At 37.5% G+C, this 21,800-nt stretch overlaps 1 protein-coding gene and 1 long non-coding RNA gene across 3 annotated transcripts; one reads left to right on the forward strand and one right to left on the reverse strand.

Moving 5' to 3' along the window:
* Window positions 1–1,988: 1,988 nt before the first annotated feature.
* Window positions 1,989–20,622, forward strand: LOC137090512 (uncharacterized). The gene is made up of 3 exons (XR_010907874.1): window positions 1,989–2,018; window positions 17,514–17,631; window positions 20,554–20,622. It is a non-coding gene; the product is annotated as an uncharacterized lncRNA (long non-coding RNA).
* On the reverse strand, window positions 9,569–17,045 carry tmem151bb (transmembrane protein 151Bb). Of its 2 annotated transcripts, none has more exons than XM_067454470.1 (2): window positions 16,718–17,045; window positions 9,569–12,492 (listed from the first exon to the last, which is right to left on the reverse strand). In XM_067454470.1, exon 2 carries the CDS (start codon window positions 12,457–12,459, stop codon window positions 11,089–11,091), a length of 1,371 nt encoding a protein of 456 aa, XP_067310571.1. In that variant the 5' UTR covers window positions 12,460–12,492; window positions 16,718–17,045; the 3' UTR covers window positions 9,569–11,088. The 2 variants fall into 2 exon arrangements, with proteins under 2 accessions (XP_067310571.1, XP_067310570.1); XM_067454469.1 differs by having other exon boundaries at window positions 16,311–17,045.
* Window positions 20,623–21,800: the final 1,178 nt, after the last annotated feature.

Raw genomic sequence — 21,800 nt, forward strand, 5'->3', positions numbered from 1 at the left:
CCCAAGTTGTTCTCAGCGCTCAGTTCAGAAGCCTAGAAGAAGGATCCTGGCACTGGAATGGCCAGCCTACAGTCCAGATCTTTCACCCATAGAAAACATTTGGTGCATCATAAAGAGGAAGATGCGACAATGAAGACCTAAGACAGTTGAGCAACTAGAAGCCTGTATTAGACAAGAATGGGACAGCATGATTATTCCTAAACTTGAGTGACTTGTCTCCTCAGTCCCAAGACGTTTGCAGACTGGTATAAAAAGAAGAGGGGATGACACACAGTGGTAAACATGGCCTTATCCCAACTTTTTGAGATGTGTTGATGCCATGAAATTTTAAATCAACTTATTTTTTACTTAAAGGAACTGTATGTAAGAAATGTATCCTGCAGCCAATCTGGCAACCTCGAGTCAGGAGGAGGGGGAGGGGGGGTACACCTGCAGTACCAGTTTTGGCCACAATCTTACATACACTTCCTTTAAAATGATACATTTTCTCAGTTTAAACATTTAATATGTCATTTATGTTGTATTCTGAATAAAATATTGGAATTTGAAACTTCCACATCATTGCATTCTGTTTTTATTCACTATTTGTACAGTGTCCCAATTTCTTTTTAAATGAGGTTTGTAGTTTCAAAGAGTCCTTATATCTGGCACAATACAAAAGTATGTGTGAGTGCTTCTTAGGACACTTGACACAACACTGCATGGAGGCTTCTGGCTACTGAAGGTTCCTAAATGGCAGCTCTGCTAGCCTTCCCTAAATACCTCAACCAGAACAAAGGATTGTAAATATTTGCAACACAATCACCTGTTTTTGGGTGAGAGGTTTAGATATCTCCCAGAGACAACTCAAAAAGGAGAACAGAACTCTCAAATGTTTCAGTCTTTCTCATTCTACCAGTGACTACAGTGAAGTTGAGACCATTTTGCCAATCGCACTGAGATCTATTGGTATAAAACAATAGATTCATAAAACACATCATCTGAAGTGTATCTGCATCATGTGGCCTGAATCAGAGAGACGGGGAGGAGGGAGAGGGTTTGGTCAGGGCAGTGTCCTTCAGTCTTTTCGTGAGAACTTCTCTTCAGATTAGTGAGTTTTATTGCTTCATTCCAGGGTATTTGATCTCAGCTTCTGTCTTAGTAGTAAAACCGCTCCTTCAAATATATAACTGTTTATGCTTATGATAATTAAGTGTAGGGTTTTTGGAATTGACATGAAAATAGTGTCTTGGGCTGAAATATAAATTGGAGATGTTCTTAAACTTGTGAGATTCTCCCATAATTATTTGTGTTTGTATTCTTGACTGTTTGTGAGTTGTTTCATTATGGATGCCAGATGCATTTGGGTCAGAAATAGAGGTAAATGAACGCTCAATTTAAGCAATACAAAGGTTCATTTACCTCTATTTCTGACCCAAATGCATCTGGCATCCATAATGAAACAACTCACAAACACCCCAAAATAATTATTAATTAAGTTTAAGAGCATCTCACAGTTTGAAGTCTGGATGTCCTGTAAAGAGCACATTTAGGGCTTTTCAGAGATACCAAATGTGTAGGTTTCACCAGGACAACAGCTTTTCCTTGGCACTCTTATGGAAATATGATAATATTTTGTAATTATCGTTTATAGTGGGGCAAAAAAGTGTGCAAGTTCTCCCACTTCAAAAGATGAGAGAGGCCTGTAATTTACACTTTAACTAGGAGATAGAATGAGAAAAAAAATCCAGAAAATGCTTATCTGATTTTTTAAGAATTTATATGCAAATTATGGTGAAAATACGTTTTTGGTCACCTAAAAAAAAAAAAACAAGATTTCTGACTCTCACAGCTGTAATTTCTTCTTTAAGAGGCTCCTCTGTCCTCCACTCGTTCCCTTATTCATGGCACCTGTTTGAACTCATTATCGAGTTCAACCAGTCAGACTCCAAACTATGGCGAAATCATGAAATCCCGTCCAGTGCCATAACACGGATCTCGACGACGTAAAACTCTCACGATGAAATGAGCATGCTCAGGTAAAACTGCTGTGAGGTAAAACCGCGGCTCTGCGTCTTTTTCACCCAGACCCTTCTCTTGTTTTTTGCTATTTACATGTGATTTCATGTCGTTTTATTTTTTAAACAACCGAGTCCTGATATCCACTTCAGAGACAAAGCATAAATTATAACTTTTTAGAAATTAGTTTTTCCCCCCTTTTGTTTCTTATTCTCTAAATATTGTAATGTCATAAAGAGAAAAACGCAGCTCAAAAAAACTTGTTTTTCTGGGTCCCCAGTTATGCTGTCCAAACAGAAATGTCAAAATCTTTCTTTGCTTTTCTCCATTCTTTCTGTCATCCAAAAACCAGTTATTCTTGCTGTTTACATGTACTCAGAATTAAACACAAACACAGAGCCACACGTGAACTTGGCAAACACGTCTACTGTTCAGACAGAAGCTCTCTAATCTCCTGTTATCTGTGTGTGTGGCCATCTGAGAAAACTGGTTAATATGAAGAAGTGTTTCCCAATCACGATCCTGGCCCAACAGCACTGCACATTTTGCATGTCTCCTTTATCTGCCACGCCTAATTCAGGTCTTTGATGCTGCGTCCCAATTCGCCTACTTATACTACGTCCTTAAAGTATGTACTCTTTTTGTGAAGAAAAAGTATATACTTTTGAGTGTGTAGCAGAAAAGTATGCAAGCTTCGGGACATACTACTTCGCCATCTTTAACGGACTCTGTCGCTTAGTTACGTGCATCCCGTCATCGTTTATCTGCCCTGTCAATCATCGTCAGATTCGTCACAGTTCAAATCCTTCACATTCAGTTTAATCTCCTACCGTATCGGAGAGAAATGTAGCCGCTCGTTGATCTGCCATTTGTGGGTCTTTAATGCAGAGACTCTCCTCATGTATTTACTGTTTAAATATAATGATGCATTTAAAAGTTAATGGCCAAACGTGTCATTTCAAAAGTTCTCAATGCTGCTGCGGGTGAAATATAATGTGACAACACTGAATAAATATATTTTTGTCAGGTTAAATATTGATAGTTGGTCACTCAAACCCCTTTATCTAAACTTCTCTACTTAACCGTCGAACTCGCACATCCTTCATGTTTGTAGTTTTTTAACGCTTTTTATCCGCGTTTGTAGTTCTAATCGAATCCTCGTCCAACTCGCAATGGGTTGTGGGCAATATCAGCCGTTAGAGTGCCCATCGATCCATACTGTGAATTCGGACCGGAAATAGTAAACCATCCGGGAATCTTTGGAATACTCTTTTTAACATACTACGATTTGGGACATACTAATTCTATTTTCGAATACTATTTAGGATGGATAGTATGCGAATTGGGACGCAGGGTGAGTCTCCACTATAAGATGATCATTTGAATCAGGTGTGTTTGATTAGGGACACAAGCAAATTGTGCAGGGCTGGTGGTCCTCCAGGATCGTGGTTGGAAAACTCGTGATGATATTTTATTTACACATTCTTCACTGCCATCTAGAGGTGTGTTCTCATAACTGCGCGGTAGACAATAACCTGCAAACTGCCTCTTCACTTTATTCCTTTAGAAAGTGAAATCAGCAACAAACATTAATAAGTACATTGTAAAAAAAATATGGTTGGATTAATAAAGAAAAAAGTAAGTAACCTGGTTGCCTTAATTTTAAGTAAAAAAAATTAGTTGATATAATAAAATTATTTCTTTTACTTGATTTATTCATAATTCTACATATGTATATATATAGCACCTTATCCTATTCCTATTTTATCCTATCCCTATTTTATAATTTATTGTGCTTTTTTGTTAATTGTTATTTGCTGTCCATGGAGCGGACCTGTTTACATTTCACTGCCGGTTGTATTCTGTATAACTGTGTATGTGACAAATAAAACTCTTGAACTTGAACTAAAGGACATTGGTTTAATAAATAGAAACACAAAATATTATATCTAATCATCATTAAAAATGTCATAAATCTTGAAAGTAGCACTATTTGGCATGTTTCTCTGTCATCACAAATAAAATACACACAATTACCCAATATGCTTACAAAATCATTGAATAATATTTGAATAAAGGTTGTCAATTTTCAAAAAATGTAATTGTATTAACAAAAGTTTTATTTCAATGAACTACATTTTAAGGCAACCATCTATTTTATTTTTAAAAAAAATACAGTGTATTATCAATTGATACGTATGAAGTATAATGAATTATGTGATGTTTTGTGGTGTTAGTTGGATTGTTTCTTTTAAATTATTACACTGCTCTGTGAAATACTTGATTCTGATTGGTCAATCGCGCATTCCAGCGGTATGTTATTTCCAGATAACACCCTCATCCCCTCTCATCCGGGTACTACGAGTTATCTTGACCGGTACTACTTCTGTGCTTAACGCTGGCGCCATCTTGTGGCTTAAACAGCCGTGGGTTACAATGGAAGACTTCAAGGCAGGTTTCCTTTATAACGTTTTTAATATAGATATTTTTCGTACATAAACGCATCGATTGGAATCAGAAGGCTCTATTAACCCATCGGAGTCGTGTGGAGCACGTTATTTGACGGACAGCTGCATTTTTTATGGACTTCAAACACAACTACAACAACTGCTTGGATTAACGTTAGCCTGGACTTTTTAAATATAACTCCGATTGTATTTGTCTGAAAGAAGAATGTCATATACACCTACGATAACTTGAGGGTGAGTAAATCATAGGCTTGGTTTCATTTTTGGGTGAACTAACCCTTTCAGCATTCATTTTAACATTTAGCAAGGGCATATGGCAAATCTTCAGCAATAGATAAAGGCTTAAAGCAGGTTGGAACTGTTTTCCTTCGCGGAAGCTTTGCATAAGAGCTAATAAAATATTTAATCTCGAGACAATTTTTTGTGTCTAAAAATTATTTATTTGAGACTAGTAGCCGTGTAATAAGCGGGATAATGTACACCCAGCCGGTTTATTATGCGATAAAAAACCCCTTCAGAGTGATGCTCCGCTTCTCGTCGGGGTCCTGATCACTCTGTCGGGGTTTTTATTCTGCGATAACCGGCTGGGTGTACATTATCCCTTACGTAAACAAGTTTGATAAGATCAACATTTCAGAAAATGCTTAACAAATATGAAAATAAAGTTGCTAGCATCCGTAAGCAGACTTTAGCTGTTTGTGAACATCTGTCTGATGTTTGTGAACTCATCCTGAGGCGAGCAGAAGTCAAACCGAATCAATACCACTTACCATGGTATTTGCACAATACTCCAATGTAGGCCTACTTAAAGGGGTGGTAAAACAAGGTTTCACTTTTCTAACTTTAGCTAGTGTGTAATGTTGCTGTTTGAGTATAAACAACGTCTGCAAAGTTAAAGTTATCTTTCTCCTTCTACCAGTGACTACAGTGAAGTTGAGACCATTTGACCACTCGCACTAAGATCTTTGAAAAGACACCAGACATTAAAGGGATGAAACAATAGATTCATTAAACACATCATCTGAAGTGTATCTGCATCATGTGGCCTGAATCAGAGAGACGGGGAGGAGGGAGAGGGTTTTGGTCAGGGCAGTGTCCTTCAGTCTTTTCGTGAGAACTTCTCTTCAGATTAGTGAGTTTTATTGCTTCATTCCAGGGTATTTGATCTCAGCTTCTGTCTTAGTAGTAAAACCGCTCCTTCAAATATATAACTGTTTATGGTTATGATAATTAAGTGTAGGGTTTTTGGAACTGACATGAAAATTGTGTCTTGGGCTGAAATATAAATTGGAGATGTTCTTAAACTTGTGACATTCTCCAATAATTATCTTTAGTGTTTGTGAGTTGTTTCATTATGGATGCCAGATGCATTTGGGTCAGAAATAGAGGTAAATGAACCTTTGTATTGCTTAAATTGAGCGTCCTTCATCCAGACAGACTTTCTCGTCTCTGTTTATGTACTCAGGGTGGAACATGCTTGATAACAAAACCATTAGATTGAACTGTGTAGCCTACAGGGTTCATACAAGGTGCTTAAAGGGCTTGAATTTGACTTTTTGAAATTTAAGTCCTGGAAAACCCTTGAAAAAAGCCATATTTATGAAAAGGTATTAGGAAGAGCTTGAGTCATTGAAAGACGATTTCAGGACTGCCCGGGGCCAGTGAAAAGACACTGAAAGACACTCGGGCCAGTGCTTCATCTTTACGGAAGTTGATCATATGTTCATGAGAGTATCAGTTTGAATGAAGGAAAGCGATATCTTTGTCATAGTATATTTCAGTGGTTAAAGTTGCCAGTCATTGTGCTGCACTTAATTGGTACTATATTATTTATTACTTTGTTTTAATTTATCTATTTACCTTTTTTAAGATAAGGATATTGTTTAAGTGAGATCTTTGATTGTAGTCCTTGAAAACCCCAAAAGTTCTTAAAAGTTCTTTTTACAGTATCTGTACGAACCCTGTATGTAAACGTGAAACATTAGTACCCAAGGACATTTAGCTGTTAATAAACATCTGCCAATTGTCATGACATTTTGTAAATAATAAAGTTATGAGTTAGACCAGAGCAGATGATGGTCATACACCCGTGCAATGCGATGCCAGGCAAGTGTTATTTTCTAGTCTCAGCCTGATGAAGTTCTCATGTTCACGTCCAGCTCCTCGTTGTTTAAATATCAAATGCACTGGCGCATCTGTTCACCCATGAGTGTCTGGTCTAAACAAGGTGTGTGTTCAGGAGCATTGTTGGAGCGTTGCTATTGTGAGGAACTGAAAATCACTAACCATTGACCAACACAAACCTGCTCTAAAGTCAATAGTGCAGTATTTTTAGTGTTATTTAAAGGGTGTGTTGTGTTAGTAATATGAGCCTGTAGGCGGTGCACAATTTGCATACACTCTGCTTGTTACACACATAAGGATGCGCAGCAGCACACACATTTTTTTATATTTGAAATAAAATGATTACTGCCTGGAGAAGCCTTCAGTCTTTCCACTCACAAATTCCTCCATGCACTGTCAAAAAAAAGGTACAGTTCTGTCACTGGGGCGGTACCCTGAGGTACAAAACCGAAAAGGTACTAATGTGTACCTTTAAGGTACTACGATGTACCTTTAAGGTACTAAAATGCACTCTTAAAGTACTGATATGTACCTTTTAAGGTGCTGATATGTACCATTTAGGGGTGAGTAAGGTACAAAGATGTACCTTTTCACTTTTGTACCTTAGGGTACCGCCCCTGTGACAGCACTGTACCTTTTTTTCTGAGAGTGTGGCACAAGCAAAAAGGGAATGGGAGATGAGACTCTGATTGGTTTATTGCACCTTATGCCCAAAACACATGCATGACGTGATGTTAAGAGACGAGGGACAACCCTTTTGGACCATGTGCCTGGTGTCTTTGTACCGTCATTACACTAGCAAAAGGGGATTCAGACACGACAGATTGTTAAAATAGGGCCCTTCGTTTTATAGAAATACTTCCTTAAATTACAACAAAAAGGAACAGGAATAACCTAAGTTTACGGTAAAGTTTTTGTTTTGTACTTTGTCATTTATTTTACACACAGTGTTTATTATGTATCCACAAGCAGTTTATTCAGTGAGTTTATGTCCGTTTAACACAACAATGTCCATGTTTAATGGCTGCTACATGAAGGCAGCATTGCAATGATTGAGTTTTTCGTGATATGGAATACATTACATACAGGCAGTATAAACGTGATACAGGAAGCAACACTGATAAATGCTTTTGCAACCGTTAGATGCAACAGGTAACAGATCAGAGATATACAGGCTATATCTGGATGGACTGCATGAAAGAGATTAAAAAAATGTCTTTGGAAAGCTCTAGGCCATTTTTGATGGTCAGTCCTTTAATAGCGTGTTGATGAATGGAGCTTTCGTGAAGCTGCACCTTTGTCATAGTTAATGCAAAAGAGCTGAGATAATATTAGACTCAGTCAGTATTGATAATCAAATGGCTGTTAACCAATGAATAAATGTACAGCTGCATAAAGAAATGTATTTTCCCTCTCTTACACTACCTGCTGTTGCTTTTGCTCTGATCCACTGTAATGTCCGGCCAGGTAGCCAGCTGTTTAACACCTAAACATTCACTAATAGTCAAGCCTGTCCATCCCTGCCTTCACTAATAATTCAGTCCTTGTTGGATAATTTATACACTACATACAAGCAATGTAATGGAAAGCTTCAACAGTCATACATTCCTTTGTAAATCGTATACGTTTTAAAGGCGTAACATACCAGAGGTTAATAGTTGCATAGCCTGAAATGTGTCAAATGGTTTGAGATACGCTGTGTTGCGAACATCGCCATAACAGTTCATAACCTTACTGTATGTATATCGTTCTGCCTGATGCAGTTAAATCACAGTAAAAGTACAAATAACACATGATATTTTTGTCATATACATAAGGCCAGGGCTCGACATTAAGCCTTTTCGTGTGCTTGTCCGAGTAAAAAAGTTGCTTGGCCAGATAAAAAATTGTGTAAATATAATTTATTCTTAAAGGACAACTCTGGTGAGAAATGACCCTAGAGGTAATTAACAGATGATTACCGAGTAGATCGTTCTCTGGGATGCGATTTCATGAAAATCGAATGTAAAGAGTTTTATCTCTAAAAACAGATTAGCTTATAACGCTTGTCTATGGGGCACAGAGTAGTGAAATTAAATCGCTATTAACACCACTAACAAGGCTCAAAATAGCCTCACACTAACACGGTAGCATAATGAGGGTCCCTACATGCAAACCGAAGCATTGAGAACTTTGTAAGAGTACAAACAGTTTAATAAGAAGATACTTTATAAAGACAGTACATTACGCGTATACAGACGGCAGCCATCTTGGAAAACAATCTCGACAAGTCAAGCCACGAACGCTGTGCTAAGTGAGCTGGTCGATGTGAAATCTAATTACATGGACATTTTTATTTTTATTTATTTATTTTCTCTGTCGCGTTCAGTGCTTTCTTCCGGAAACAACGGACCATATGAGATTACAAGTCACAGTTCATCACTTAGCACAGCGTTCGTGGCTTGACTTGTCGAGATTGTTTTCCAAGATGGCTGCCGTCTGTAAACGCGTAATGTACTGTCTTTATAAAGTATCTTCTTACTAAACTGTTTGTACTCTTATAAAGTTCTCAAGTTTTGAGCCTTGTTAGTGGTATTAACTAGCGATTTAATTTCATTTACTCTGTGCCTCATAGACAAGCGTTATAAACTAATCTGTTTTTAGAGATAACTCTTTACATTAGATTTTCATGAAAACGCATCCCAGAGAACGAGCTACTCGGAAACCATCTGTTAATTACCCCTAGGGGCATTTCTCACCGGAGTTGTCCTTTAAGGAATATTCTTACATCTAAATCTGCATATTTATGATATTTTTACCTTTTATAAAGGGCGTTTCCCCCTAATCTTTTTAAATCTATGCTTCATCTTTCATTTTAAATTCTGACATTTGTTTAATATATTAGGGTAATAAGACTATTAAAAGACTGTTACCAATCAAATTATTTACACTGAAAAATTACAACTGCATTAAATAATGTTATGAGATTGGTTTTTAATATATACAAATAAAGTCCAAAGTATACTTCACTTTTTAAGCATACGCAAGGGTCAGCGTACAGTGTTTCGTCATCAGCAGAGTATGCGCAAAAAAGCATTTTTGTAATAGTGCGCACTTTTTTTTTTTGCATTCATTTTTTTGGGCAGTGCTTACATGGGTTGTAACTTGTGACCAGAGATTGCTTAAAACTGCATGCATCGAAATGTGTATGCATTCGAGTCAAATTAAGTATACTTTGCAGGCTGTGCGTTCGCCTGTGTGGGTATGCTTGCGTACAGATAAAATAACGAAGTGTACTTTGGGATTAAGAAATGTTGGAATGAATAATACTTTTAAAAATGAAACTAAACCACCAGTAGGTGGCGGCAGGTGACCGTCTTAATGAGCGAGTCATTAAAAACAATAACAGTCAATATTACATCTAAAATGTAAGTGCCTTAATATTAATTAATTGTTTATTGAACTATGTCAAATGAAATCACATTTTTAATCATCACTGTATTCAGGAAAACAACACTCTTGGTCGTATAATGTTGTTTAACTGTATCATAGGGTGACCATCTTTTGATTACCGAGAACCAGGACACTCGGCAATGAGATACTCAAAGATTCCTTACTAATTTCAAAACATTTATAGTATGCCCCCTCTGTGTGGATAGAAAAATGATATATTAGGGCCAGGACAGGACTTGAAAACAGGACATGTCCTGGGAAAACAGAACATTTGGTCACCCTACTGTATCATATGTCATAAATATAAAAACTAGACAAAAGATTTTGTCTGCAGTATATTAAATGAGTTTCTTTGTGTGAGCTGCATGTGTTTCCATTTCTCCTCATGAGGTTGCAAGAACCTCAACAGCACAAACCTGCTACTGTCAGTACATTATATATTTTATTATTATTCACTATCAGTCGCCACTTACACTAAATCCGAATCATTGTCACGTTTTGGTGATTCCCTTGTTATTTTTTGTTATTGACGTTTTAATCAGGATACTTGTCTCTTTCACTTGTCCTGGAACAAGCGGACAAGTGTTAATGTCGAGCCCTGAAAGAGTGTTCATATATGAATGTAAACCATACATTTCATGGTTCAATGGAATCCACAATGTGAGAGAAACAAAGTAACATTCTTTTACAGATGATTCGACGACTTCAAGTGCAACATTTAAGAAGGTTCATAAAGGTGAAAAGTTGGTCGTACTTGTAGAAAAAGGACCAGGTTTTTGCTCTGTAGATGTGGCGATTTGTTCTTTATAGCAGTCGAGAACATACAAAACAGCCCGTTTTTGCTCTCCTAGATTGTAAGTTAATGAAAATTATTACTTGTACCAAGAACTCCAATGCTTTGCATTATTGCTATAAATGTGTGTTATTGGAGTTGTTTCAGAATTGTTCTGTCCATCATAAGCATACAGTGTTGTGGGCCAATAAATATTCCAATAAATAATTCCTGAGTAACAGGACATGTCGGATATTCTCATGAAGTTCTCCGTCTTTCAGTGGTTTAGGTCCATTATAATGACGTCTCCACACATGAGCCGTTCCTGTGGAAGGAGCGGTGATTTGGGCAGCTCTCACTACAGTGGACGATAAGCACCGGGAAGTACAGGGCATCCTGGTAGGGCGGCGGGTCTTCCTCGTCAGCGGTGATCCGTCCGGACAGGCATCTCGTGTTCTCGCTGGGGCTTTCGGGTTCCTCCAGACTGCCGCTCCCGCTTCTCCAGAAGCAGCTTCGCCGAGAACCGTACAGCCTTCCCAAGGAGAAGCGGCTCCCGCTGAAGGGGATGCGAGGACTGCCGTTGCAGATGCTGAGGGCGCTGCGGGAAAACACGGAAGAGCTGCTGATGGCGCGGTGGCAGCGTTCGCAGTTCTGCCTGACGCCTCCTGAACGTTGGGCCAGGTCCATCAAACCCGCTTCGGAGTAGCTGGGCACCAGTTGCTGGTTGGAGCGAATGTGCCACTCCAGTTCGGTGCTATCAATGGTGTTGACCCTCGGGATGCGTCTACAGTAAGGTCTCTCGTCGCAGGGAGTCACAGGTATGTAGTCTGCACCAAAGAGCTTCTCCACACGGTAATGGACGTACGCCGTGCGGTACTCCGTCAGGACCCGTAACGGCCAGGATAAGGTAAGAAAGGCTGCCGTCCAGAAGACATAATTGGAGACGTACCAGGGATGGTGGTCTGGGTTGGAGAAGGCAATCATGTACTCTTTGAAGTCTACATTTTTCAGGTGCATCCCCTCCCGGGCCTCCATGTAATCGTCCAGTCCTTCGTTGTCGGTGAAGAACCTTGCGCGTTGGGTCAAGTAGGAGTTTTCGGACTCCACGTTGGCGAAGCTAAAGCACTTGGTGAACCTCAGTTTGGTGATGGCTGACTTTTCCAGACCTACTAGCTGTTTGGAGATGTCCTTGACTCCACAGTGGCCATAGTCCAACTCTGCCTCGGCTACATGGGTGTTCACCCTTTCATGATAGACCTGTGTGGTGGTGTACGCGTCTCCATTGCGGTATCGCGTAACTTGCCGCGTCCGCCGCACGTAGTGGTAGCTGATGGCCTTCCACCAGATGCAAGGCTTGGCTTGCTGCATTCGCTGGACCCTTTCGTAAATCCCCTCCACCTGCACCTTGTACTGAAGCTCATTTTTGGCATGGCAGTGCCAGCACTCCACCAGGTAAACGACGTAAAGCATGATGAGGAAGGCCAGTGGGATGTAGATGTAGCCGTCTGAGCAGGGACTGTCATGATACATCATGGACTTCCCTTTGTAGGCACTGTCAAAGGTCAGCCGGGTGACCTTGGTGACGTGGCACCACACCATGGCTCCCATGCAGCCGTACATGAGCATAGACAGCAGCAGGCATTTCCAGAAAACCTCTCTGCACATGGACTTGCTCAGTGACTGTTTCACAGGCCTCTGCTGCTCGTCAAACACAAAAGAGAACAATGGAGACGAGTTAAAAAGACAGTACAGTGAATTGTGCAAATGACATGTCATGTTTCAAAGCAAGATGTGAATATGCACAACCTTAATCCTTTGGTTGATATTCATGCATCGTTATTATCTTACCAAGAGAAGCACTAATAAATGCATACACATTATATGATTTTCACACACACACATTACATCATTGTAAATGTGTGTAATGTGATGCATTCCAGATTTACACATATTGAAGATAACCTGTAATGGACTAAAGCGTTTTTATGCATATTACAATTTTGTGTGTGTGTGTGTGTGTGTGTGAGACCTGGTAATCCCTGCGTTATGGGGACAAAATGTCCCCACAAAGATGGCAATATCCGAAATCCTTGTCCTTGTGGGGACATTTTTAGGTCCCCATGAGGAAAACATCTTATAAATCACACATAAGGAGTTTTTTTGAGAAAGTAAAAATGCAGAATGTTTCCTGTGATGGGTAGGTTTAGGGGCAGGGGCAGTGTAAGGGGATAGGATGTACAGTTTGTACAGTATGAAATCCATTACGCCTATGGAAAGTCCCCATAAAACATGGAAACACGACGTGTGTGTGTGTGTGTGTGTGTGTGTGTGTGTGTGTGTGTGTGTGTGTGTGTGTGTAATCTTTTTTTGTTAAGTAAACAATTATGTTAATGTTTTTTGAAAGAAGTCTCATCCAAAAATACAGAAAAAAAACAGTAACGAAGAAAGTAAGAAATATTATTAAAATTTAAAATTATTCTTGATGAATATGTGATTTATATAGTAAAGTGTAATAGAGTGCCGAAGTCACGGCGTCACTTTGTAGACCAACCCGGAAGTTAGCGGCGCATGGGTTCCCTTGATCAAAAGCCTATGCATTTTCCCCATAGACTTTTGGACAAAAAATAAGATCTGTGTTCAACAAAGAGTTATGACCCTTACACGCTTTGTAAATGGACTGCATTTATAGAGCGCTTTTAACAGATCCTATGGCCATCCAAGCGCTTCACATCTTGCCTCACATTCACACACCGACGGCGATGTCAGCCATGTAAGGCACCATCCAGCTCGTCGGGAGCAGCTGAGGTTAGGTGTTTTGCTCATGGACATTTCAACACTTGGTCAGGTGGAACCGGGGATCGAACCACCAACCTTTCAGTTTGTAGACAACCTACATGAACCACTGAGCCACTGCCGCCCCTTTGTCTATCAAGATAATCTTGCGTGCGTCTCTGAGATTTGTTTTCTCGTTTGTTAATGTTTTATTTATTCGTTTATTATTTTGTTAGTTTATATAAACCTTAATATTATTTTCTTTGTGATTTAAGATTAGGCTATTATGCCTGATCCTCGTGCCCCAAATAGACTTTAAAGATTATCTTTCACTGTATTATGTTTGACTGTATGTTTGCATACTATTTGCTAATTCGCCAGAAAAAAGCTAACAACGTAAGCTATAACTTAGCCGTATCAATTTACACTCGTATGTCATTTTCCTTAGACGATTGATCATAATCGAGGAGAGAACCACTATGAATCTGGACATGTAGAACAGCGCAGCTTTCACTCGACGACTTGTGCTTCCATCTCAGGACAAAACAAAACACTACAGTCTCTCCACAGAAATGAAGAACTGGTAATCGGTTACCTTAATATCACAGATTTCTGTGTACAACAATATTTGGAAACACTACTATTTGAAAGGACTAAATATATAACTTTATGTATATTAACTGAAAGGTAAACTTCTAAGAACTTGAGGCTGAAACGCAGGCTAGTTTTTAATTTTTATTAAACATTTACTTACAGAATTCAAAAGTGACTGAAACACAGGCTGGTGAGATTTCCCGTTTGTCACGATGACGTCTAAAGTCCCGGTCAAAGGATGTAGTCCCTTTTAGCAACTTGTTAGCAACCGGCGTTTTTAAGACACAATAAAGTAATAAAAAAAATCACAAGCAGGTTAGAACTAGTGTTTTATGTCATAGATCAAAACGTGACAATATTTAGAGGCTTTCTTAACCACAGACCTTATTTCAGGCGATTTAGCAAAAAAACATTCAAAAAACCCGTAGACTTTAGAGCAAGGGAACCGGAAGTGCTAAAATGCTAACTCACTTCCGCGTTTTGGCCTACAAAGTGACGTCATGACTTCGGCACTCTATTTATTAATCGGATTAAAGCTGAATTTATCATCATTACTCCAGTCTTCAGTGTCATATGATCCTTCAGAAATCATTCTTATATGATGATTTAACTCGGTTATTATCAATATTGGAAACAGTGTTTTTTTTATTTTTATAACCTGTGATACTTTTTTCAGGATTCTTTAATGAATAAAAAGTGCACTGAAGACTGGGGTAATGTCTGATGAAAATTGCTTTTGCATCACAGAAATAAATTCTATTTTAAAGTATATTCAAATTGAAAAATATTATTTTAAATTGTAATAATATTTTACAATTTTCATAGTTTTTTTCTGTATTTTTGATCAAATAAATGCGGCCTTGATGAAGATAAGAGCCTTCTTTTAAAAGCATTAAAAATAGTAATGTGTCCAAACTTTTGACTGTATATTACCAGTAAAACCATCTTCATCGGATACCAGACTGTTGGACGAACACTTAATTTAAACAATGTTTACTACAATATTTACTTCCCTAAAATAAAGCTGTTTGGAGATTTTGAACTTGATGTAACATTGTTGAAAACAGCCTAAGCTGGTTTGCTGATCTCCCAACTGGGTGTTAGCTTTTTGTGTGTACAACTGTGTCTGGGAAAGCAGCTTACCAATCAGCAAAACCATCTCGGGCTGGTTTAGCTTGCACTACTTCACCTGCCATGGCCAAATATATCACTATCAATGGTTGAATATGTGATCAATAAATATTGTTTATGTATTTGTATCATATTGGGATTCATTTGTCATGTAATATGGACTAGTGGATTTGACATCTATGGCTTAAAATAACAAAAGACCGTTTATTATTTATTATTATTATTATTATTATTATTATTATTATTTGTGACCCTGGAGCAGAAAACCAGTCATTCGTCTCACGGGTGTATTTGTGGCAATACACTCTCAGAAAAAAAGGTACAAAAGCCGTCAGTGTGGGGCGGTACTCTTTCAAAAGGTATACCTCTGTACCTAAAGAGTGCACGTTAGTACCTCAAAGGTACATACTGGTACCAAACGTGTACATATTAGTACTTAAATGGTAGGTATTTTAACCATTTTAAAGGGTACAGTCCCAGTGACAGCTTTTGTACCATTTTTCTGAGAGTGTACCCAACATTACCTTGTATGGGTCAAAATCACCCATTTTTCTTTTATGCCAAAAATCATTAGTAAGATCATATTCGATGAAGATATTTTGTAAATTACCTACTGTAAATATATCAGAAATGTATTAGTAGTAGTAATATGTATTGCTAAGGACTTCATTTGGACAACTTGAAAGGAGATTTTCTCAATATATAGATTTGCACCCTCAGATTTCAGATTTTATATCTCAGCCGAATATTGCCCTATCCTAACAAACCATCCATCAGTTGAAAGCTTATTTAATCAGCTTTTATTTCAGAAAAATCCCTTATGACTGGTATTGTGCTCCAGGGTGACATCTGATAAAGCCAATCTCTGCTCATGCATTCTCACTGCAGTGATGTCTGTTGTCCACATGCATGCTTCCCTGTTGGTCACACCGATGCTCGTGTTTATAGCGGGATGTTTCGTTTAGTTCACGCATCGTCATGACTGCAAAATGAAACCCTCGTGAGTTGTCGTCGAGTACCTCCTCTCTCGTTGCGTCCGTGTCGTCCTCGAACACGGTGGTGGTGCTGCTCTCACTGGCTGTCGCAGCGGATGCTGGAGGAGACATGGCTGGAACAATGACCACCTCAAGCTCTCCCCACACTATTCAGCATCCAGTAATCACAAACGCACACCGATGCAACCAGCGCCTTTAAATCAGCCTGTCCATTCCGTCATGCATTTTGAAATAGAATTTCATCGCGTAGCCTACTCCGGTTTGCAACCACACCTGTGATTTGATCAGGCTATTTATGCATCTTTCAAATGACAAAGATCAGCAGTATGTTTTAGATATGCTTAAATGATCGTATCACACAATACAAATACGCACATGCATTGAAAAGCTGACTGATACAGATTCACAGAGCGTCTGATTAGCCGCCATACCTCCTGTGCGAGAACGCGCGAGGGAGACGCGTTTCTGACGCCATTTAAGAGCGAATGCGGTTTATGCCGATCAAATTGGGTCCTTTGGCGAGGTTTTGCTATTCCGAATTGGGAATGTTAGGAGCTGGATATAGTCGTTCCCGCAGGGAGAGGTTGAGGGGTGGGGAGGATGAGGATGGTGGTGGTGGTGCTCGTGCTCGTGAGGCTCCTGACAGCAGATGTCGACAACTGAGCGCATTGAAATTCATGCAACCAAATACATCCAATAAAAATTTACTACAAATAGTTTTAAAATGAATGCACAACCTTCATTGTACTTTTACCAATATTTGAATTTAATTATTAATTAATAAATTATTGTGAGTGAATTAATGAATAAAAAAGTTGCTGCCTTACATTTTTAAGTACAATCAACTTGTCTTGGATGTGTCATTTCAACTTTAAATGTACATTAAACTGACTTAAAAAAATAACATGTATTACATAAAATCTTGTAGGCTATAACTTATATAAAACGTTAAGAGTTGCTTATTCTGATGAGCTAAAGCAAAGTAAAAACATATTGTCTTAACTTATTGATCATGTAATATTTTACTTTGAAGACGGTGTAAGTTGTTGTGTTTTCTGTTGAAATAAATTCGTGGTGATTGCATGTGTTACATTGAACTGTTTTCATGATTACCAATCGTGTTGGTAGTAATCATGATCAAATGTATATTTGGACTGCAGTTTCTCTTTGGATAAAGGCATCTGTGAATGTAAAATGATTGACAGCTGTCCTTCTGACTCATTTCAGATTCAGAGCCGTGGACAGTGACATGCTGAAGCAGCAAAACATTGAAAAGTCATGAAAAGATGCAAGGAATCATCCTTTAAGCTTCACAGAAAAATAGAAGGTTTGGATGAACTTGAGGGTGAGTAAATGACAGTATTTTCATTATTGGCACGAGAACTAGTGGCTACCATAATACATATTTGTTTATCAGAAGGTCAGAATGTTCAGGGGTCAGGTGTCTGAACTTATAGTGTGCATACTTACAGTGCCTTTTAATGTGCTTAATAATACCGCAAATATAAATGCAGTCCATAAATATGAGGTTCATGTTCTGTGAGTGGTTATTGAAAGGTTTCTAGCTGGTTTCTTCTTGCAGCTATGTGTAATTCAAAATCAGCTTTGTGCAATTTACCAAATGTCCACCAGATAGCGTTATAGTCTTTTTCTCAATTTCAAAGTCTGAACACTTTTGTTGTAGTTGTAGAGATTCAGCTTTATTTATAATGGCATACTTAATAGATAATGTATTCTTTACTATAAGTGTTGCTATATATATATATATATATATATATATATATATATATATATATATATATATATATATATATATATATTTGTATATATTATATAATATATATTTGTAATGTTTTTGAAAGAAGTTTCTTCTGCTCATCATTTATTTGATCAAAAATACAGATTTTTTTAAAATATATATTGTGATATATTATTAAAATTTAAAATATTTTGTTTTCAGTTTATTATACTTTAAATGATGATTTATTTCTGTGATCAAAGCTGAATTTTCTGGATCATTCCTCCAGTCTTCAGTGATCATGATCCTTCAGAAATCATTCTCAGATGAGGATTCATTATGAGAGTTGGAAACAGTTCTGCTGATGAATATATCTGATGAATAAAAGGTTCAAAAGAACTGCATTTATTCAAAATAAAAACATATTTTCAAATCATTTAAATCTCCTTTACTATAATTTTTTTTATCAATTTAACACATCCTTGCTGAATAAAATTATTGATTTATTTCAAAAAATGAAATGAAGATTTTTTTGAATTATTTTTTTATACTTTTATTTATTCAAAGTATCACAGGTTATGAAAAAATATTAAGCAGCAGAACTGTTTCCAGCTTTGAAAAATAGTTCTCATCTGAGAATGATTTCTGAAGGATCATGATCACTGAAAACTGGAGGAATGATCCTGAAAATTCAGCTTTGATCACAGAAATAAATCATCATTTAGTAAATTCAAAACCAATTATTTTAAATTGTAATAATATATCACAATATTACATTTTTTCCCAGTATTTTTGATTAAATAAATATAGGCTTGATGAGCAGAAGAAACTCCTTTTAAAAACATTACAAAAAGTAATGTGTCCAAACTTTTGGCCTGTACTGTATGTGTATATATGTGTGTGTGTGTGTGTGTGTGTGTGTGTGTGTGTATATATATATATATATATATATATATATATATATATATATATATATATATATATATATATATATATATATATAAATATAAATATGCGCGCATACACGTCTTTGACATTTTCTTTAAAGATCTCATAGCAGTTCATCAATATTATGAATGCTTATACCACTTCATGTGATTTCTAAATGTGTTATGACAATACAAATATTATGTGGTTTTGTATGTGCTTTTCGCTCTTTTAATCTGTATTACCCTCAGGTGTCATGTTTTCATCGCTGGGTTTATAACCCGTGTTGTTTTTATGAGTGTTATCTTATCTAAGACTGAACTTCACAAATAGCATGCAAAGAGAAAACTAGCTTGAACAGGCCAAATAAACATGTTTACAGGGCGCTTTTGTTTTACACATGAAAGTGCCGTCTGAGGTTCTGTTGCTTGTGAATCTCTGTGACAGTGTGTGCTGTCGTTCGAATCAGAGAGGAAACTCACACGTGAGAATCAAAGCAGCAAAGGTTCTGACTAAAGCTCAAGGATTTTAATGTGTTTCAACTAAATAAGATTCTTTAATTTATCATAATTGCACAATAATGAGCCTTTTAAGTCAAAATAATTACATTGTCTTCATTTGTGTTAGATTCACAGTAAAGTTGCCTGTGATTTTAGCACAATGGGAGCATGCATCAAAATGAAACTCGGTTTGAAATTGCTTTTAAAGTAATATTTATGTGTGACATGATTTATCAAGCAATTTTTTTTTTGCAGAAAATTACCTCAATTAACAGATATTTTAAAGCAATATTTTATTTGTGGGCGCTAAAAGTGCTGCAGTTTTTTTGGAATATATCTATGATACAATATATTAAAGATGACCTGCTTTGTCTATAAATATGCATTACAATTTCACTCTTAAAAATAAAGGTTCTTCAAAGGGTTAGTTCACCCAAAAATGAAATTTATGTCATTAATGACACCCTAATGTCGTTCCTCACCCGTAAGACCTCCGTTCATCTTCAGACACAGTTTAAGATGTTTTATATTTAGTCCGAGAGCGTATGCAAGTGTATGCACACTATACTGTCCATGTCCAGAAAGGGAATAAAAACATCATCACAGTAGTCCATATGAGACATCAGTGGGTTAATTAGAGTCTCTTGAAGCATCCAAAATACATTTGGGTCCAAAAATATCAAAAACTACAACTTTATTCAGCATTGTCTTCTCTTCCGTGCTCCTCAAATAAAGATTCAAACGGTTATGAATCAGTGAATCGATCAATGATTCTGAACCTTAAAAACATGGCTCTTTTAAGAACGATCCCTTAATAGGAACAAAAAATGGTTCTTCCATGGCATCGCAGCGAAAATCCCCTTTTGGAACCTTTATTTTTAAGAGTGTGCATGCAGTTTGCACACAACTGACCCTTTGCAAAGTCCAGATTTTAAGCAGTGTTTGATGCTGATGCACCCAAGTGAGCAGGATTACCAGCCGCCTCACACTTCAGAACTTTAATTAGTTCTCGGACATGGTTTTGACTGCTTGTTTGCTGGGCTTCTGTATTTTTGGCTCAACACCATGCAGTTGATGCAATGAAATTCTTCTCTTTTTCTAGCGGATGTTTTCTTCAGCTGGAGGATGTCAGTGCAGGGCCTGAAGTTATCACTCACAAAGCACCAAACGTGGGTAAAAATCACATTGATGAGTATATGAAATGGTGTCAGTCGCCAATCTGTAAAATCGCATTAGTTAGACTTCCTTAAAAGAAAAGCATTGAAAGTTTGCATTGCAAACTGAATAACAGGAATAGTATGTTGTGCTGAGAAATGCTTAGTTAATATAGTTCATGTCCACATGAGTTCTAACTAAAACTTTAATTATCTTCATTTGATACCAAATAACTGTGGTTTCTTGTTGCATCATTTCATCAATAGGAAGTATTACAATAATATGCATGAAATTCCAAGTGTCCAACTAAAGGGAACACTTATCACCATAATGGCGAGTTCAAACTAAAACATTTTAGGAAAATCAACATCAGTTTAGGAAGTGAGCTTTGTGATGTTTGCCAAGAAATGGCACTCAAACCAATAATTTAATCTTAGCGTTGGTTTTCTAAGTAAAAAAGGCACAGTATGTCAATAGTACAGATTACTAGACTTTTACAATTAAGTTAAGACATTAAGTTAACTAAAAAGTGTTCACCAAAAGAATCGTTGGATCTGACAGTGCAGTTGGCCGGTAGCCTTTTTATGATTTCTAGCAATGCAATGTTGTGAGAACATGGGCCATCGTCACAGGAGTTTTAGCCCTGGTCATTTAAAGGAGGGTGAAATGCTGTTTCATGTAGTTGAGTTTTTTAGACTGCATGTTACTTCTATTCCCATGCTAAACATGGACAAAGTTGGAAGCAGGCAGTGAGTTGTGTTGTTAGTTATCGGATTTGTTCATTCAAATGCACTACTATTCAATTCATGAGTTCACACTTACAAATAAGTCAGAGAGAACAAATCGTATGCGTATTTGGGGTGCTGTCCGAGGAGAGGGCTCCGAGCTCGGTATTTGGCCCAAACCCAGAGTATGTAAACATGCACTAGTCTGAGGTGTAAAACAATTCCACTTGCTAATGCTAACATTAAAGTGCATACAGTGGTCTATACACCAAATGATGTCCTCATAAACCAAAGGAAATATACAAATGTTGTAAAACATAGTTACAGTAGTTATGCCACATACCATTGAGACGTCCTGCTTTAGCCGTCAGTGCTGCTTCTCCTGTTTAATTTCAGCCTCTAGATCTGATTCTGGATCTCATATGTATGGCTAAATCTGATTGATCGCCATTGTTTATTTAGGATAAAA

Source organism: Pseudorasbora parva, chromosome 10 (genome assembly GCF_024679245.1).
Source record: "Pseudorasbora parva isolate DD20220531a chromosome 10, ASM2467924v1, whole genome shotgun sequence".
In the NCBI taxonomy this organism is placed as follows: Eukaryota; Metazoa; Chordata; class Actinopteri; order Cypriniformes; family Gobionidae; genus Pseudorasbora; species Pseudorasbora parva.